The sequence below is a fragment of the Phyllostomus hastatus genome, unplaced genomic scaffold (assembly GCF_019186645.2).
Source record: "Phyllostomus hastatus isolate PE091 unplaced genomic scaffold, TTU_PhHast_1.1 phas_contig_1, whole genome shotgun sequence".
Classification (NCBI taxonomy): Eukaryota; Metazoa; Chordata; class Mammalia; order Chiroptera; family Phyllostomidae; genus Phyllostomus; species Phyllostomus hastatus.
This window is the reverse complement of record NW_025333498.1, coordinates 29,318,485-29,334,632: the sequence shown is the minus strand read 5'-3', so window position 1 is coordinate 29,334,632 and position 16,148 is coordinate 29,318,485. Positions and strand designations below refer to the sequence as shown.

At 41.7% G+C, this 16,148-nt stretch overlaps 1 protein-coding gene across 2 annotated transcripts in view; it reads right to left on the bottom strand.

Annotated features, from left to right (window-relative positions):
• The window catches only part of LOC123807994 (lymphocyte antigen 75), a 149,655-nt gene that overhangs the window by 132,922 nt on the left and 585 nt on the right, over positions 1-16,148 (bottom strand). For both annotated transcript variants that reach the window (XM_045822202.1, XM_045822289.1), the window contains exons 2-4: positions 9,881-10,252; positions 5,483-5,653; positions 445-609 (exon numbers count right to left, since the gene is read on the bottom strand). In XM_045822202.1, coding sequence (XP_045678158.1) covers positions 445-609; positions 5,483-5,653; positions 9,881-10,252 — 708 coding nt within the window. The remainder of the gene's footprint in view (positions 1-444; positions 610-5,482; positions 5,654-9,880; positions 10,253-16,148) is intronic.

Sequence of the window (16,148 nt, the reverse complement as noted above, 5' to 3'; positions counted from 1 at the left end):
GTTTCTTAAAACTCTCCTTGCCCCTGAAGACTGCACCTGCTTACCCAACACGAGGCCTTCCACCAAGGCCATCTAGTGTGCCTCAGCCATCTACTTTACCTTCCTCACATTCTCTGCTTTTCAGGGTTGGAACGGTTTAATGTTCACCTTTTTAAAAATCCTGTCACTTTGTCTTAGAGTAGCAGCTTAATCTTGCAACCTACCCCACTTGCTGAACATTAACCTCTTTTAGTTTCCATCACAAGATGCATTTTCCAATGGATGGAAGATGATTATATTCAGTACATTTTTGCTTGTGGGTTTCAGTGCTGAAGTTTAAATTCCAAGAGAAGAGAGAAAAATATATACACAAAACAACATGCCTGGATATGAAAATAGAGGAAGGGAGACAGCATCTTTATAAGTTTGGCAATTTGCTGTATAGCACATGCAAGTTAAACCTACCTGTAAGATACGTTACTTCAGCAGCACTGCTGAGGCTCAGTAAGTCAGCTCCTTGATTCTGACATGAAACATAAGCTTCTTTCCAAGAAAGAGCTGCTTGAGTATTAAATTGGTAGCAAATTCCAGTCTGCTCATTCTTGTCCCAATTATTTTCACAGCCATTTTCTGTTGATAAAAAGACATGTTAGCGATCATAAAGTAAGGGCATAATGTTTTCTATTACTTAGAATGCTTATAAATATTGCAATTCAATTTGCATACTCAGGATATGCTTCAATTAGGGCTTGTTGCTTGACTAGACTACATTTTGATTCTTTGGTTACAAAAAGAATTTGAAATCACAGGACACCAAATGACCTGGGCTGATTAAAGTTTCTACTCTCCTCTTGTCCACCTTCTCTTTATACCCCATCAGTTACGAGGCCATATTTTATCCCACACCTGCCCTGTGCCTACGACTAGGAGACTTTCACTATGCTCACCTTGTTAAACCCCCAAGTTAATGGAAAACGAGCTCGCTTGAAGACGATGGCCACCTGCGGAGGGGTGCACCTGAGGCCGGCGGTGAAACTGTTGTGTGTGGATGTCTGCATGCGGACATGCTGCTTAAATGCTCAGGATTTGCAGCCCAAGTGATTACATTATTTGGGAAACTCAGTCTGAGTTTCTCCTGAATATTTTAATAGATAATTCAATGTGTGGTGTATAATTAATATTACATAATCACCATATTTATATGTGCATATGTACATATGTGTGCATATGTACACAAACATATATGTTCATTATATAATATACATATTATTTTCTTTAATGGATATTTTAAAAGCATATATCATTTCAGGGGAAAATGTTCAAAGTTATTTTCTGGACAAGACACACGGGTTTTGATGCAATTGGCTCAAAAATACACTCAGAGATTCCCATGTGTTCTTTACAAGAGGAAAAAAAAATACAGGCACCATTGAGTGTGTCCCAGACTTCACTCTGGGGGTTTCCGAGGGGCCTTTCCATAACCAGTCACACATATCACATGGCCTTTCAAGCTGGAAGAGTCCTTAGATACCATCTTGGCTAATGTGCAGAGGTGTTTGTGGCAAAGCTATACTGAGAGCTCCAGTCTTCGAATCTGGCCCATTGATCCTCTAAATGGCTGACACTACTCCTTTGGCCACTTTTGAACGGTCTAAATAGCAACAGAGGTTGCTATGACATGTGGTGAAAACAAAATAGGTGGTTTTATAAGTATACTGCCTAAAGGTTCCTTATTACCACTGAGGCCCTATGCTTATAAGTCCAGAAGCTTCCAATGGAATAGCAGTGTGTTTACTATAAAAGAAAATCTCGATGGTTTAGCAGTGCTTGGATTTTAAAAAATTAAAGTCTTGCTTCTTCCTTAAAGATAACTCTGGGACTTCCGGCCAAGATGGAGGCATAGGTGGACGCACTGTACCTCCACGCACAACCAAGATTGGAACAACAATTTAGAGGCAGAATAACACCGAGAACTGATAGAAAATTTATCTGAATGGAAGTCGGACAGCCAAGAAGTTGAAATAGACCCGTTCATCCAGACCAGTAGGAGGGGCGGAGGGGAGCAGCCAAGCTCAGGTCATGGCGCAGAGAACAGGGAGAGTTGGGTTCATAAGGCAACCGGGAGCACGTAAGGCATCTGGGGTGCGCAAGATCACAGTGGGTGGACCCTGAGTAAGCAAGCGGCAGCTGGCAGACCCAGTGAGGTGGCAATTGTGGATCAGAGCAGGGCATGCAACCCAGGATCCCAGGGAAGGGACTGAGGTCCCATGGAGAACGGAGCTACCGCCATTGTTCCCTCTTGACCCCGCCTTCACATACAACGTCACAATCTAGCGCTTGGGTGCCCAGCCCTGGTGAACACTTAAGGTTCTGCCCCTCACCGTAACAGGAGTGACCAGACCCCCCCAAAAAAAAGAGAGAGAGAGAAAAAGAGAGAGAGAGATGGCTCAAACAGAAGAACAAATCAGTGCCCCAGAACTCATCCTTTTGAGTGACCAAGAGATAGCTAACCTATCAGAGGCACAGTTCAAAACACTGGTGATCAGAAAGCTCACAGAATTGGTTGATTTTGGTCGCAAATTAGATGAACAAATGCAGGTTATCATAAAAGAGATGAAGGAAGATGCACGGAGAACCAATAGTGATGGGAAGGAAACTGGGACTCAAAACAATAGAGTGGACCAGAAGGAAGAAAAAAAGAACCAAACAGGAAAGAATGAAGAAATAAGAATTCAAAAAAAACGAGGAGAAGCTTAAGAACCTCCAGGACATCTTTAAACGTTCCAAAATCTGAATTATAGGGGTACCAGAAGGGGAAGAGGAAAAGCAACAGATTGAACATGTATTTGAACAAATAATAAAGGAGAACTTCCCCAATCTGGCAAAGGAAATAGACTTCCAGGAAGTCCAGGAAGCTCAGAGAGGCCCAAAGAAGTTGGACCCAGGAAGAAACACACCAAGGCACATCATCATTACATTAGCCAAGGTAAAAATGATGGAGAGAATCCTAGAAGCAGCAAGAGATAAGGGGACAGTCACCTACAAAGGAGTTCCCATCAGACTGTCAGCTGATTTCTCAAAAGAGACCTTACAGGCAAAAAGGGGCTGGAAAGAAGAATTCCAAGTCATGAAAGACAAGGACCTATATCCCAGATTACTCTATCAAGCAAAGCTTTCATTTAGAATGGAAGGGCAGATAAAGTGCTTCTCAGATAAGTCAAGTTAAAGGAGTTCATCATCACCAAGCCCTGATTTTATGAAATGTTAAAGGGACTTGTCTAAGAAAAGAAGATTAAAAAAAAACATGTATAGTAAAAGACAGGAAACTCACAATTATTAACAACCACACCTAAAGGAAAACCAAAAGAAACTAAGCAAACAACTAGAACAGGAACAGAACCACAGAAATGGAGATCACATGGAAGGTTGGCAACAGGGGAGTGGGAGGAGGAGAGAGGGGGAAAAGGTACAGAGAATAAGTAGCATAGATTGGAGGTAGAAAATAGACAGGGGGAGGGTAAGAATAGTATGAGAGACGTAGAAGCTGAAGAACTTATAAGTATGACACATGGACATGAACTAAAGGGGGGGGAGTGGGTGGGAGAGGGTGTACAGGGTGGAGGGGAGTGAAGGGGGAAATGGGATAACTGTAATAGCATAATCAATAAAATATATTTTTAAAAATCAACGAATAAAAAAAAAGATAACCCTGGAAGGCACAGGAATGCATTAAAAATTTACCCACTGCGACCCAAAGGAGGCTATAGGCATCAAGACACATGCTAGTCAAGGCAGCCAGGCAGAGTGGAATAACGATGTTGGGGAATAAGAGCCAGGAATCCTGGGATGTCCTGCAGACTCTACACGAATGGGGTCCGATGCTGACTGAGTTTGTTGTCCCTCACCTGAGAAGTGAGGGTTTGCGCTGGATAACTTCGAAGCTCCCTTTCACATCTAAGCTTTCTGATCCAGACTATTGGGGTGTTTAAATGAAACTGGTGCCCAGTTGACCAAACTCTGCTTATCAATGACAGAGGAAGAATATACAGTATTGTTTTTTTACCTTTCAGGTGTTCCAGGGGTTTAAAAGCCTGTGCCTCTGCCTAGAAAAGTGATTTTCAAAATGTGGTCCCAAACCAGCACCATTAGCATAATCTGGGAACTCATTAAACTGAAAAATTCTTGGGCCTTACCCTAAATCAATAGAATTATAGTTTCTGGAGGTGAGCCACAGAAATCTGTGTTTTAATAAACTCTCCAAGAGATTCTGTTTCATCCTGAAGTTTGAGGACCATTGGCTCAATACAAACTCAAGTTGTTTAGAACTCTGCATTTTGAATCTCAGCTTCCCTCAAAGGGGGATCCACATTACTAGAACACCAGGTTGGCTGCTGAATAAGGCAGAACACTGTATTTGTTTAGGACAGGACCTCAGGGCTGGATTTCTTGGCCTTAAATCTTAGCGCTGAAATTTATTAGCTGTGTGACCTTAGGCAAGTAACTTAACTCCTCTGTGCCTCACTTTGCCCATCTGCAAAATAGGGATGTGTGAGGCCTGCAGGCGTGAGTACAGGCTGAGTGCTTAGAGTAGTACCTAACACTTGGCAGGGCCCTATAAGTATTATTACTATAGGTCTGGAGCTGTTCTTTTTTTCTTTACTACAAATTCTTCTAATCTATTGCCCTTTAAAAATAATTCTTAAGCACCTACCACATGTCAGTTACTGTGAGTCCCTGTAACACTCACCTGATTGACAAGAAAATTTGTCTGTTATATACCAGATAATGATGCAAATTGCTACTTTGGTGTCTCCCCCACCATGCCCCCTGACCTCCCTCCTCTAGGAACAGTCAATTTTTTAGCACATCTTGAATTGCTTGTGTCAAGTTAGAAGCAATTAGAAAAAATGCTTTGATCAATATATAGGAGTAACAGAGGGAACAATTCACCAATATTGAGAGACTCAGGGATATGTCTCTTTTGGCCCCCGCTCTTTGCTTCAGGCCATAAACATATAAGTGTCTACCATCCTGAAAGTGTTTCCTTAGCCTACCTCCCCCTCAGACCACCTTCTTCCCTCTATTTTTTTTTCCATAAAACTTAAGAGGCTTACTCACCTTCTGTTCACATTTCAGCCCATTATAAGCCAGCTTCTATGACCACTAGTCTTTTGAAACTGCTCTATTAAAGGTCAGCAGCAATTTCCTAACTGCCCATGCCTTTTCCACTTTCACTCCCTGAGGTATCTGTGCTAAAGAACACTCTCTCATCGTTTGTCTTCTAGAACACCAACCTGTCTTTGTTCTCTTCCCAGGCTACTTCTGAAAGCAGGTTCCTGGCCACACATTAGTTCTCCCTCTTTCCTCAAATATATACTCCTTGTCTAAGGTAATATTTGTTGCAGCGATTTTTGAATCATTTTGGACTCTTCCTTTTCCATTTGGCCTCTTGGAAATGATATCCTTTTCTTTCCATATATAAAGTTTACTAGCCCATACATACCTGGGTTTAAGCAGATGCCCCACTTTAGGTCATATTCGTAATTTAAGGTGGTTGCGCACCACGGCTCATGGCGATCTTTGTCAGTGATACACTCGTGGTGCCAGGTCCCAGCAACTAAGAATGGAAATTCACAAGGTCTCCCATACGAGTTCCCATCTCTGGTATATATCTCTGTGGGTTGGGTGGAAATAGAGGAAAGGAGAATTAATAACTGAGTAATTAGCTTCAGTTAACTAAGTTCTAAAAACCTGCTTTGAAAGAAAGATAGCTGTTTTCATTTATGAGAATACAGTATTTTATTTGGATAAACTGTATGGTGTGGAAATTCAGAACACAAATGCTGACTGTTCAGGTCTGGGCTTGAATGCTGGCTCCCCCACTGACGAACTACGTGGCTGTGGACATGAGCATTCAGTGAGATAATACACATGAGACATCACTTACTGTGATATGATGAACAGCTGAAAAACCATGGCTTGATCAAGTAAGGATCAGCTGACTACTGTGGTTGGCAGAGTATTTCCCCAAAGGGGGTGCCCTGCCTGAGCTTAAATGTACACTCTAACTTCTTTTCTTTAGTAAGAATGGGGTCAGAAAAACTCCTTGGAATCACTGAAGGTAGCTGTGGACTTTGGAACCAACTACTGAGTTGTTCCCGTTCCTCACAGACTGGTGGTAGAAGTGAGGCTGTGGGTTTTGAGGAAGTGCGGGGAAGAGCTGCTGGGTTTCAGAGTGGGTTTTTGGAGAGTGGAAGGACACGATAATTCAGATCATGAAAGAAGAACCAGTTTTTACTGTGCAGTCACAGGACCAGCTGGTGACCTGCAAGACTGTGGAACTGGCTTTTTTTTTTCCATTTTAATGATTTCCCCTGGAACACACACAGAGAGGAACTGAAAAATTATTCTAACCTATTAAAAATTATTTTAAAAATTACTCCAAATATGCCTGGGAATACTAGAGGAAGTGCTCAATACTTAAATGTTGATAACAGATCTCTTGGAAAGGTATTTTTATAGAACAGCTAACTCTATAACTAATTCAGCCACTTTTTTCCCCACATCTATAAATTGTTTAAAACTATGGTCATTACCAGATTAAATAATAACTATTTAGATCTAATAACCATTTACCAGGCTATTAGGGTCCCTCAGAATGTCTGCTATATTTGCATAAAAGTGTACTTAGATAGTATTCGATTCACATCCTGTATTATTCTCAAATGTCCATTTAACTGAAGCATGAGACTTAACAGGTTAGAATGTATTAAGCAGCAATGAATCCAAAGGTAAAAATAATTTAGATGTTTTTATTTGCAAAAAAAAAATTTTTAAAGGAACATTGGTTTTGTTTTCCCTTGACATATTAATGGTTCTGAATATGGTATTTCTGTTAAAGAATAAATTACCCTTATATTTTATAAGGATCCTACTTATTACCTAAGTTTTGTTTTTAACCATACCCAGACTCCCAAAAGTTCATGACCAATTTCTCTTTTATATTACAACGCTTAATAGGAGAGTCCCTGAGCATAATGACAATTACTTTGAGAAACATCAGGTTTTTTTTCCCCCCAAATTCTTGTGTTTCTCATACAAAGTGCTTTCACATACATCTCTTTCACTTGCTCTATGCTGTAAGCCTCTGAGTTCAGTAGGGCAAGTGCTACACTGGTTTGTGAAATCCCCAGTTTACGAGTAGTTAAGTGGATCTTCCAGTCACTCAGCTGAAAGTGACAGGAACAGGCTCTTTGATTAGAATCCTTGACACATAAGATTGTTGTGAACTCAGTGGCTGCCTTCTTAGGCTTTTCTGAGAAGAATCTTCTTGGAATCTTCTTGTGTGGACTTATGAGGATACAGCCTTTAAAAAGATGAGACACTTACATGGAAAACTAATATAATTTTTTTTAGGTATTATTATACAAAATATCTCCAATGCTTAAAAAAGTTGGCAGGCTTCTGAACTGCTCAAAATCCAGAGAGCTCTTTAGCCATGACTCCACTAAAAGTCCATTTCCTTTGCATAATTCATCAAATATTCAAACTGTGAAGAGGGCTAGCAAGACCAAGATATCTTAATGAAATAAATGTATATGTGGGATGCTAGTCAAAGCAGTTTATGCTTAAAATGTCTACAGCTAAAGTTTGCTCTGATGAACATGACTCACACAGGATGGGGTTTGGGGAGAGGGGTAACCCAAAACACAATGGCAAATAAATGTTCTTATATTAGAAGTAAAAAAAAAAATTATATAGCAAAAGCCATGTCAGAAATAAAGTAGCTATATTTGGGGAACACAGTTCTGGTTTTGAGCTGTGGCTTTGCTTTGCTGTAACAAGCTTGGTAACTTTGGACTTCACTTTGTTTCGACTCAAGTATCTTATCTTTCTTGTCTCTATATAGTTGGGGATAGCAGAGGGGGCAGGGTCCAATGGGGGGAGTCTGAGAGAGCAGTCCTAGAGAAGGTCCCTAACGGAAGACAGCAGTCTCTAACCTCACGACAGGCAGGGACTACATAAATTTAAAAGAGTAAAATTGCCAGGACTTAACATTTGACTGAACTTGAATGGTGGCAGAGGAAATCAGGACAACTCTAGAGCAACTTACACATTTCTGACACATGTGACTTGGGTGGTACCAGTCACCCAGAGAGGAACGGAAAGGAAGAGGCAGGTTTGGCCCTGACCTCTGTACAAGTTAAAACCTGAGGAATGTGTTGACAAGTCAGAACTACATGTGCCTTCTCTTAGAAATCTCTAACTCTCTTATTTCAAAGTATAGTGTTCCAAATATTGTATTTGGTAAGGTCAAGAAAACTTTATACCTGTTTGACTCTTTCAGGGGTGGTGCTCTATGTGGGTTCTTAACCTTTTGGGGGCCACTGATCACTTTGGCAACTGTGGGAAGTGCTCAGGCTCCCTTCTCAGAAGAATATTATAAATGCACAAAATAAAACACATTGGATTATGAAGAAAACCAGTTATATGGAAATGGAGACATTTGGGAGACTGAATGGACTTATGATTATGATTTTGAGGGGACTGTACCCCTCAAGAGACAGTGGCAAGAGACAGAAAGAGCCCTGCCAGGAAAATTATCCTTTCTGATCCTTGAACAAATACAATGAAACAAGTCAAGTCCAGTTCAAAAGGTATTTTGTTTGGTTCTATGTTTTCTCTTAGTTGCCAAGTTGGAAAAAGGCTTTCCAGCACAAAATTCAAACCTGCCATTGAGTGGTATCAGTAACGCACTTGCTTTTTAAGGTTATGAGGAAGCTGACCAGCAGAAACAGGCCTGTGCAACTACTCAAGGGTCAAGGATTGAAGAAGAGGAAAACCCCACCCCAAACTTGCTAGTATTTCCCTGTGACAGTAAACCTGACTTCTCAGAGGCAGCTGCATCTTCACTAGGAGGTGGGAATAGGTTACCCCAGACAAAAACCTGTGCAGAGAAAGGGAGGGATAGGAGGCCAGGCTGTGCTTAAATAAACTTTAAGAGAAAAGGAGAAAGTCTCTGTAAAGCTATGTAAATTTACAAAGAAGAGCAAAGGTGAAATAATAGTTAAGACTTATAAGATAATTAAAGATATATATCTCAAAACCAACAACAAAAAAGAAATATTTATATCTCAATATCTGATGTAATTTAGAGCAACATAATGAAAAAAGATTTGCTTGTGTGAGAGCCATTGACATTTAGAGGTTTACAAAATAAATCTACTCATTCTTTTTAAACATGGAAATTCCTGATGACCCAGTTTCTAGATTCAGAACAAAGTTCACAATCAACTCACCAAAAGGTAATAATCATGTACTCATTTGTGGAAGCAACTGAGACAAGGTCCAGTCTGAAGATGAGGAATCATCAACATAAGCACCAAAGTGTAATAGCTATACCAAAAATAACAATAAGTACATAAACCCACAGAAGGCTCTAAAACTTTTCCATTACTTCAAAATCTGCAGATAATACAAAGTGTATGTGCTTTGTCTCTTTTTTCCTCTTCTTTTATAACTCAGAATAGGTTTAATTTTACTGCATCATTGGATTTTTATACTGTATGGAGGCTTTCCTATCACTCTAACTTTCCCTGGAGTTCAGCATGTAATCATAGGAAGTATGTAAGCATATACTCTGGCATCAGGGAGATTTTCAATCCCAGGGGGCCACAGAATGGCTGTGACCTGTGATAGGCATGTACCCTCTCCTAGCCTTGACTGCAACAGGGGACAAACAGCACGGACCTCACAGGGGTAGTTCCGAGTTAGTGCCCAGCACCTGGAACTGAAGTCGGGCTCACAGCCCTTACCAGTGTGCAACTTCCTGGCCAGTTGTTTAATGTCACATTTACCAAATACAGCAGCAAATGCATCAAAGTCCTTCTTCAACACTCACCGTGGTAAGGCTGGTCACAGAGGCTTTCTTTGGAGCCTCCTTTCTTCCAGACATCAGATGAATTTGTACTTGCTATGGCATGTCCATCCTTCAGAGCCAACCTGGACTGGGCAGCTCCATACAGAGAGTGGCGCTCACATTTCCACCACAGCATGGCATTGGAGTCGCAGCTGAACATTCTCAAGGAATCCATGGGTTTGGTAATATCTAGGCCTAGGCACTTCTGGGATTGCAAGTGAAAGAGCCGATGCTGGGACACCCACTTCCACAACATGTCCGGGGTAGTGTCACAATCCGTTGCTACTATCCAGTCATTTAGTGGCTTGATGCACTTGCCTGTGTTTTCATTGATGATGGTGAACGGATCATTACCTGAGTTGAGACAGTCAAAGAAGACATTTCAGGATTCTGGATCATGTGGCTGATGTGCTTTGGACCCTGCTTGCTGAGGAGAGTCTGAGCACTGTGGGACTGTCCCTACCCTCCAAGCTGTATAAGCTGGAGTGTCCTGCACAGGGTCAGAGGGCAGTAGTGGCCAGAGAGGCAGTATGTGGGAAGAGCCTGGGCTCTGGAGCCCACCTGCCTGTGTTCACAGTCTGCTTCTGCTACCTGTTAGCTATCAGGGCAAGTTACGTAGCTGCTGACCCTCAGTTTCTTCCTTTGTAAAATAGTACTTCATACAGTAGGTGTGAGGATAAAATGAGCTCATACATGCAAGACTGGTATAGAATGGTATATATATGTATTATTGTTATTCTATGAAAGGGTTTCCCCTTTTCTTTAACAAGATAAACTCCTTAGTTTTCATCTCCTTTAGATAGGTGGTCTACAGTCAATGAGAACTGTCCTTAGTCTATCCAGGACCACAGTTCTGTCTTGCTTACACTTTACCATGACAGGATAAATTATTGCATGACATTAATGTGTCTCAGAGGACAGGGGTAGCCTCCTGCAGGTTAACAGGAAACAGAGGTCTGGGTTCTGAGGGTAGGGGGGAATCTGTGGCCGACTCCATTGTGGCACCTCCAGGGAGGTGACGGGAAACCCCTGGGGAGGGGCTGGGGGTAGGAGGTTTACTGTGTGGGTCACCTGGGGACCCCAAACCTGAACTCCAGCAACCACCTGAGCCACAGGATTCAAGACCCAGTAGGTGTGGACAATAGAAAACAGAAGTAATCAGTGTGAGCTGAAGGCTAAAGAGAGGAACCTCCCCGTACCTCCCCTCGCATGAGCTGGGGAAGAGTTCAGTAATGACAGAAACTGCAGTTCTGGTAACCTGGTGAAGTGGGGCCTCTGAATAAATTTTAATTTGACGTTATGAAAATAAATTGTTTCTTGCACACCTAAGTTTGTGGAGTAAGAGTCACATCTGCTACAACAAACAACTGAACAATTTGATCAGTGCTTTTACAAAGAAAACGTTTTTGAAGTTATACCACAGAACTTCATGTTGATGAGAGTAAAGCTGAAATATTTCAGACAAACTTAAATAACTTATCAACGAACCAAACTATTCAGCAGAAGGACCCATGAAATTTTAGTTCCCAAAAGGCACTTTCATTCTGATGCTTGTTTCACAATCACTGGCTTTACTAGCACTAACCACCTTTTCTAATAATAATTCACGGCTTTCAGAGTTAAACATTTTCAAACCAAAGACTTGAGGGAAAGTTTAACTATATAAATAATAACTATAAAATTAAATCCAATTTGGACTTTGGACAGACCTTCATGTTTTAAATAGCAGCAGCAGCAGTGACAAGAGAAACAACAGAAACAACAAAATCCTTTAAAACTTTAAGTTATTTCTGTATTTTAAAATATTGCATAGGGTTGCAGCTAAGAAAGTCTGCCATAGCGGCTTCCATCCCTCACTCTTTCTTCCTTGACATCACTCTGCCACTCTCTGCTTTGTGGACACAGTTTGGGAAGATGGTAAACAAAGAAGAAACGGTTCTATCTGAGAAGATTATCACTCACACTTTCTCTAATGTCCTTCTCCCACTCATCAAACAGCCACTCAGTCCCAGGATGTACCTCTTTCCCAAGCTATTCTCTCTCATATCACCAAAATAAATCTTGTGCTCCCAGGTATCAGGAGTTGCTGCAGGAAAAAAAAAAGTCTACTCCTACAGAAAAATGGGTGGCAGCCACCCTTGCTGAAAACTTTCCCTCTCATGTAGTCTTAGTTCTCTCTTTCCTGGGTCCTCAGTTCTGTGGCATTAACCTCAAACAGGTGAACTGGGCTAGCAGCAGCTTTGCCTACCTTTGCAGTTTGGAATTCTAGGTTTTTCAAGGTGCCTTTGCAGAATCCAAAGGATCAGCTATAGCTCTTAGTACAGTGGCAGTGCAATGAGTTAGGGATACTAGATTAAAGACCTATCTCTGGGTCTTTGTATTTCCAAATGTAAAATGAAAGTAGCAGAGCATAAAATATCTAAGCCACTTCCAATTCTAACATCCTATGCTTCCACAAGATACCAGTTTTCTTATTCTTGCAGGTTTTATTGGTCTCTGCTAAGTTCACTGTATTTGTTCTTTTAAAAAAATTTTATTTAAGTTATTGGGGTGACATTGGTTAATGATGTTATATAGATTTTAAGTACACAATTCTACAGTACATCATCTGTATGTTATACTGTGTGTTCACCACCCAAGTCAGGTCTCCTTCCATCGCTGCGTGTCCTCTTCCCCTCTCCCACCTCCCCCACCCCCTTCTCCCATGTAAACTCTGTACTGTTGTCTGTCTCCGGGAGCATTTTTTTTCTTGATCTCTTCACCTTTATCACCCAGCCCCCAACTCCCCTCCCCTCTGACAGCTCAGTCTGTTTTCTGTATCTGTGAGTCTGTTTCTATTTTGTTTGTTAATTTTGTCCATTAGATTCCACATATAAGTGAGATCATGTGGTATTTGTCTTGCTCTGGCTGCCTTACTTCACTTAGCATAATACTTTCCAGATCCATCCATGGTGTTGCAAAAGGTAAAATTCCCCCCCGCCCCCAGCCAGGTAGTATTCCATTGTGTAAATGTACCACAGCTTTTTTTATCCCCTCATCTACTGATGGGAACTTGGGCTGCTTCCAGATCTTGGCTGTTGTGAATAACGCTGCAGTGAATGTGGAGGTGCACACTGCACATTGCTCTTGAACAGAGGTGCACAACTTTATCATGTCATACTAATGCTAGCAGCATTTTAGGTCATTCTAATACCATCTGTATTGAGCATGCTCACTCAGGTGACAATGCTGCTTTATAAATATTCTTTGGAAGAGAAAAAAATATGTACTCTTTTCTATTTATTCTGTTTTATTCTGGGACCCCCTGGAGACTTGACAAGCTGTAGGAACTCTTACTGAACCCTTGCTGAAAACTTCCCCTCCCACGTAGTCTCCTTTATCTCTTTGCTGGGCTCTCAGTTCTGTGACTGTAACCTCAAACGGGAAAGGCACAGTCACATGGAGTAGTTGTGTTAAAGAGGAGTTGCCAGCTTCTTACCTTATTGCAACACCTATGTTTCTAGCTACTTGCCTCACTCTAAACCTGTCTTTTACCCTGTGTGAACACCACTGTTTGACACCTACACCGGTCACTTGGCACAGGTATTAATTATTGATATAATTTAAGGAAATGTTGTTAGTCTTCATATATAATATATGTGTAAGTGTTCGTACATAACATCTAAGCTGGGGAGAACCTTGTCTTCTTGTGATGATTCCCTATTACCTTTCCCTCCCCTTAGCAAGAGCTGTCCAGTCTGCCTCGTCCTGTGACCCTGCAGGGATAGTAGGTTGTAGCGTGGGAAGAAAAACTGAGAAAGTGTAAAAATATACACTTAAATACATTATACTCTAAATACATAAATAATGTATTTAGAAAATTTGTTAAATAAGAATGTATAAAATATTTCACAAATGCATTGCACTTTAAAAACGTAATTATAGAGCAATTTTTAAAACAGATTTTTTATTAATAGGTTTATATTGTATCTTATTCACTAAACAACTTTATACTGGTACTAACTGGAGTTTTATTTATTTATTTTTAAAGATTTCATTTATTTATGTATTTTTAGAGAGAGGGGAAGGGAGGGAGAAAGATGGAGAGAAACATCAATGTGTGGTTGCTTCTCACATGCCCCCTACTGGGGACCTGACCTGCAACCCAGGCATGTGCCCTGACTGGGGATCAAACTGGAGACCTTTTGGTTCACAAGCCAGCACTCAGTCCACTGAGCCACACCAGCCAGGGCCTATATGGAAGTTTAATGTTTACCTCCAAATATAATATTGAGACAAGCCTAAAAGGCAAGGTTGATAAAAACAAGCCTCATTCTCCCAGTAGCACCTTTTAAATGCATCATTTCATGTAAACACTCTAGTGGTGCTTGAGAGGAAATGGCTAAGTCAGCATTATCATAAATGAAAATGAATTTTCAGTATTTCCACATCCATCAAAGGAAAACTAGCTCTTATTGTTTCATCATTAAGTAATTTCTATCTTATGAGACCTAAACCAAAGAGTTTTGGACATTCCAGAGAGAAGCTGGACATCAACATTTTATAACCACAGGCAAATGGAGAGGAAGATTCCCCAGAAGGCCAGAAGGAAAGACTGCAACATGTTTAATGTCAGGGGAACTTACACAGCCCACACCGTGAAGCTTTTTGTGGAGTCACTGCCATGTGTGCAGGTGTAAAGGTGCAGCAGGTGACAATTGGAAGTCTGGGTTTGCCAGTTCAAAAACAGACCCTGAAGTGATGGCTGGGTCCATGGCAGTCCACTAGGAGTCAGAAAGTCATGGAGTGCAGATTGGCTGGTGTGGGCTGGTGAGAGTTGCAGTCCTTCATGAGAAATTGGTTTACTTCAAGGTGTTAGATCTCCAAGGAGGCAAATAAGTAAACTAAACAATTGGCATTTCCCCAAGAACACCTGAGGAGTACCTCAAATGCTACAGGTACTCCTCAAACGTCTGAGCAACCAAGACCACCTGCACAAGCCTAGCTGTGTACATGTGATGAGAAACATGCCATTACCAGCATCATGAAGCTGACAGGCTGCCAAACAAGCTACCTAAATGGCTGAAGTTTCAAAATTCCAGTGCTTTCTGTAATAGGGCCACAAGTCTGTTCTGAGGGTATGAGAAAGCCAACCAGAGCAGCTATTGAGAGGGAGGGAGGATGCAGGAAAACAAATATGAGGACCTACAGTAGGGTGAATGGAGTTAATCCCTTGCTCTTTGTTTTGGGTTGATGTGAAAGGCCAAGGATTGTGCAGATTGCAAAAGTTAAGGAAATCTTGAATTTTGTGGGGGAGGCAAAATGTAGACAAGGCTACAACAGATGTAGATGGAAACCAGGAGGTTAGTAACTGAAAGGTTAGTGTGTTTGACTGTAGGTAACTTGCTGCAGTAAAAAAATTCCCTATGGATTGTGGGGCAGGCAGAATAGAATTCTTAGGACAATAAATGATTTTGGGTAGCTTCCAACATGGAGGGTCAAAGGCAGAGCAGGGTCCTTGCTGTAGATAGGGTGATGCCACTCACTCTGAGAAACCTCTTCCAAGCACCCTCTGAAAAAAGCCTAACTCAGATAGTAGCTTATCTTAGCTGCCAATAAAACAAGAGCCACAAGCAATGCGAGGTTTTCAAAAGCTTCCTTAGTCATCTTTTACTTACTCATACATAAGTGATAACAGAAGTAGTGGGTGAGGACTGCTCACTCATTGCACAATGGTCTTCAGCCAAGGCAAAAACAGAAAGTAAAAGCAAACGCAGGTCGCCGCCAAGGGTGCTGGTGAGGCTGGAACTAGCTACAGCATCAGCTAAGGGCGTCGTTCCTGGTCCTGCTTCCGTAGAGAGAGGCAGGAAACTCCGGGAGGGCAACCTGCCTTTCTTCCAAAGTGGTGCTCGTTTGGAGGTGATAAGCCAATTAGAAGAAAAGGTCGCTGCTCCAGGCATTGGGGGATGATATCATAACAGAGTAATGGTCATGATTACTTTAGGAGACATGGTTTAACCTGACTTCCTTATTCACGTGCATCCGTGGGCACAGTTCAGTCGGGAGATCATTATCATCGTTAGCGCAGTGAGTGAACGGCGCCTCTGGACACTGAATGGCAATGGTGACCAAGGGGCGAAGGAGGAGTGAGACAGGCGGGATGGGACGACAAGGGTACTGAAAAGCCCTATTCTCCAGGGAAGCAAGTTAGAGGGGAGAGGGTGAGGAAAGGACGGGGGAGAAGGGGCGCAGAAGAGACTCAGTGCACCTC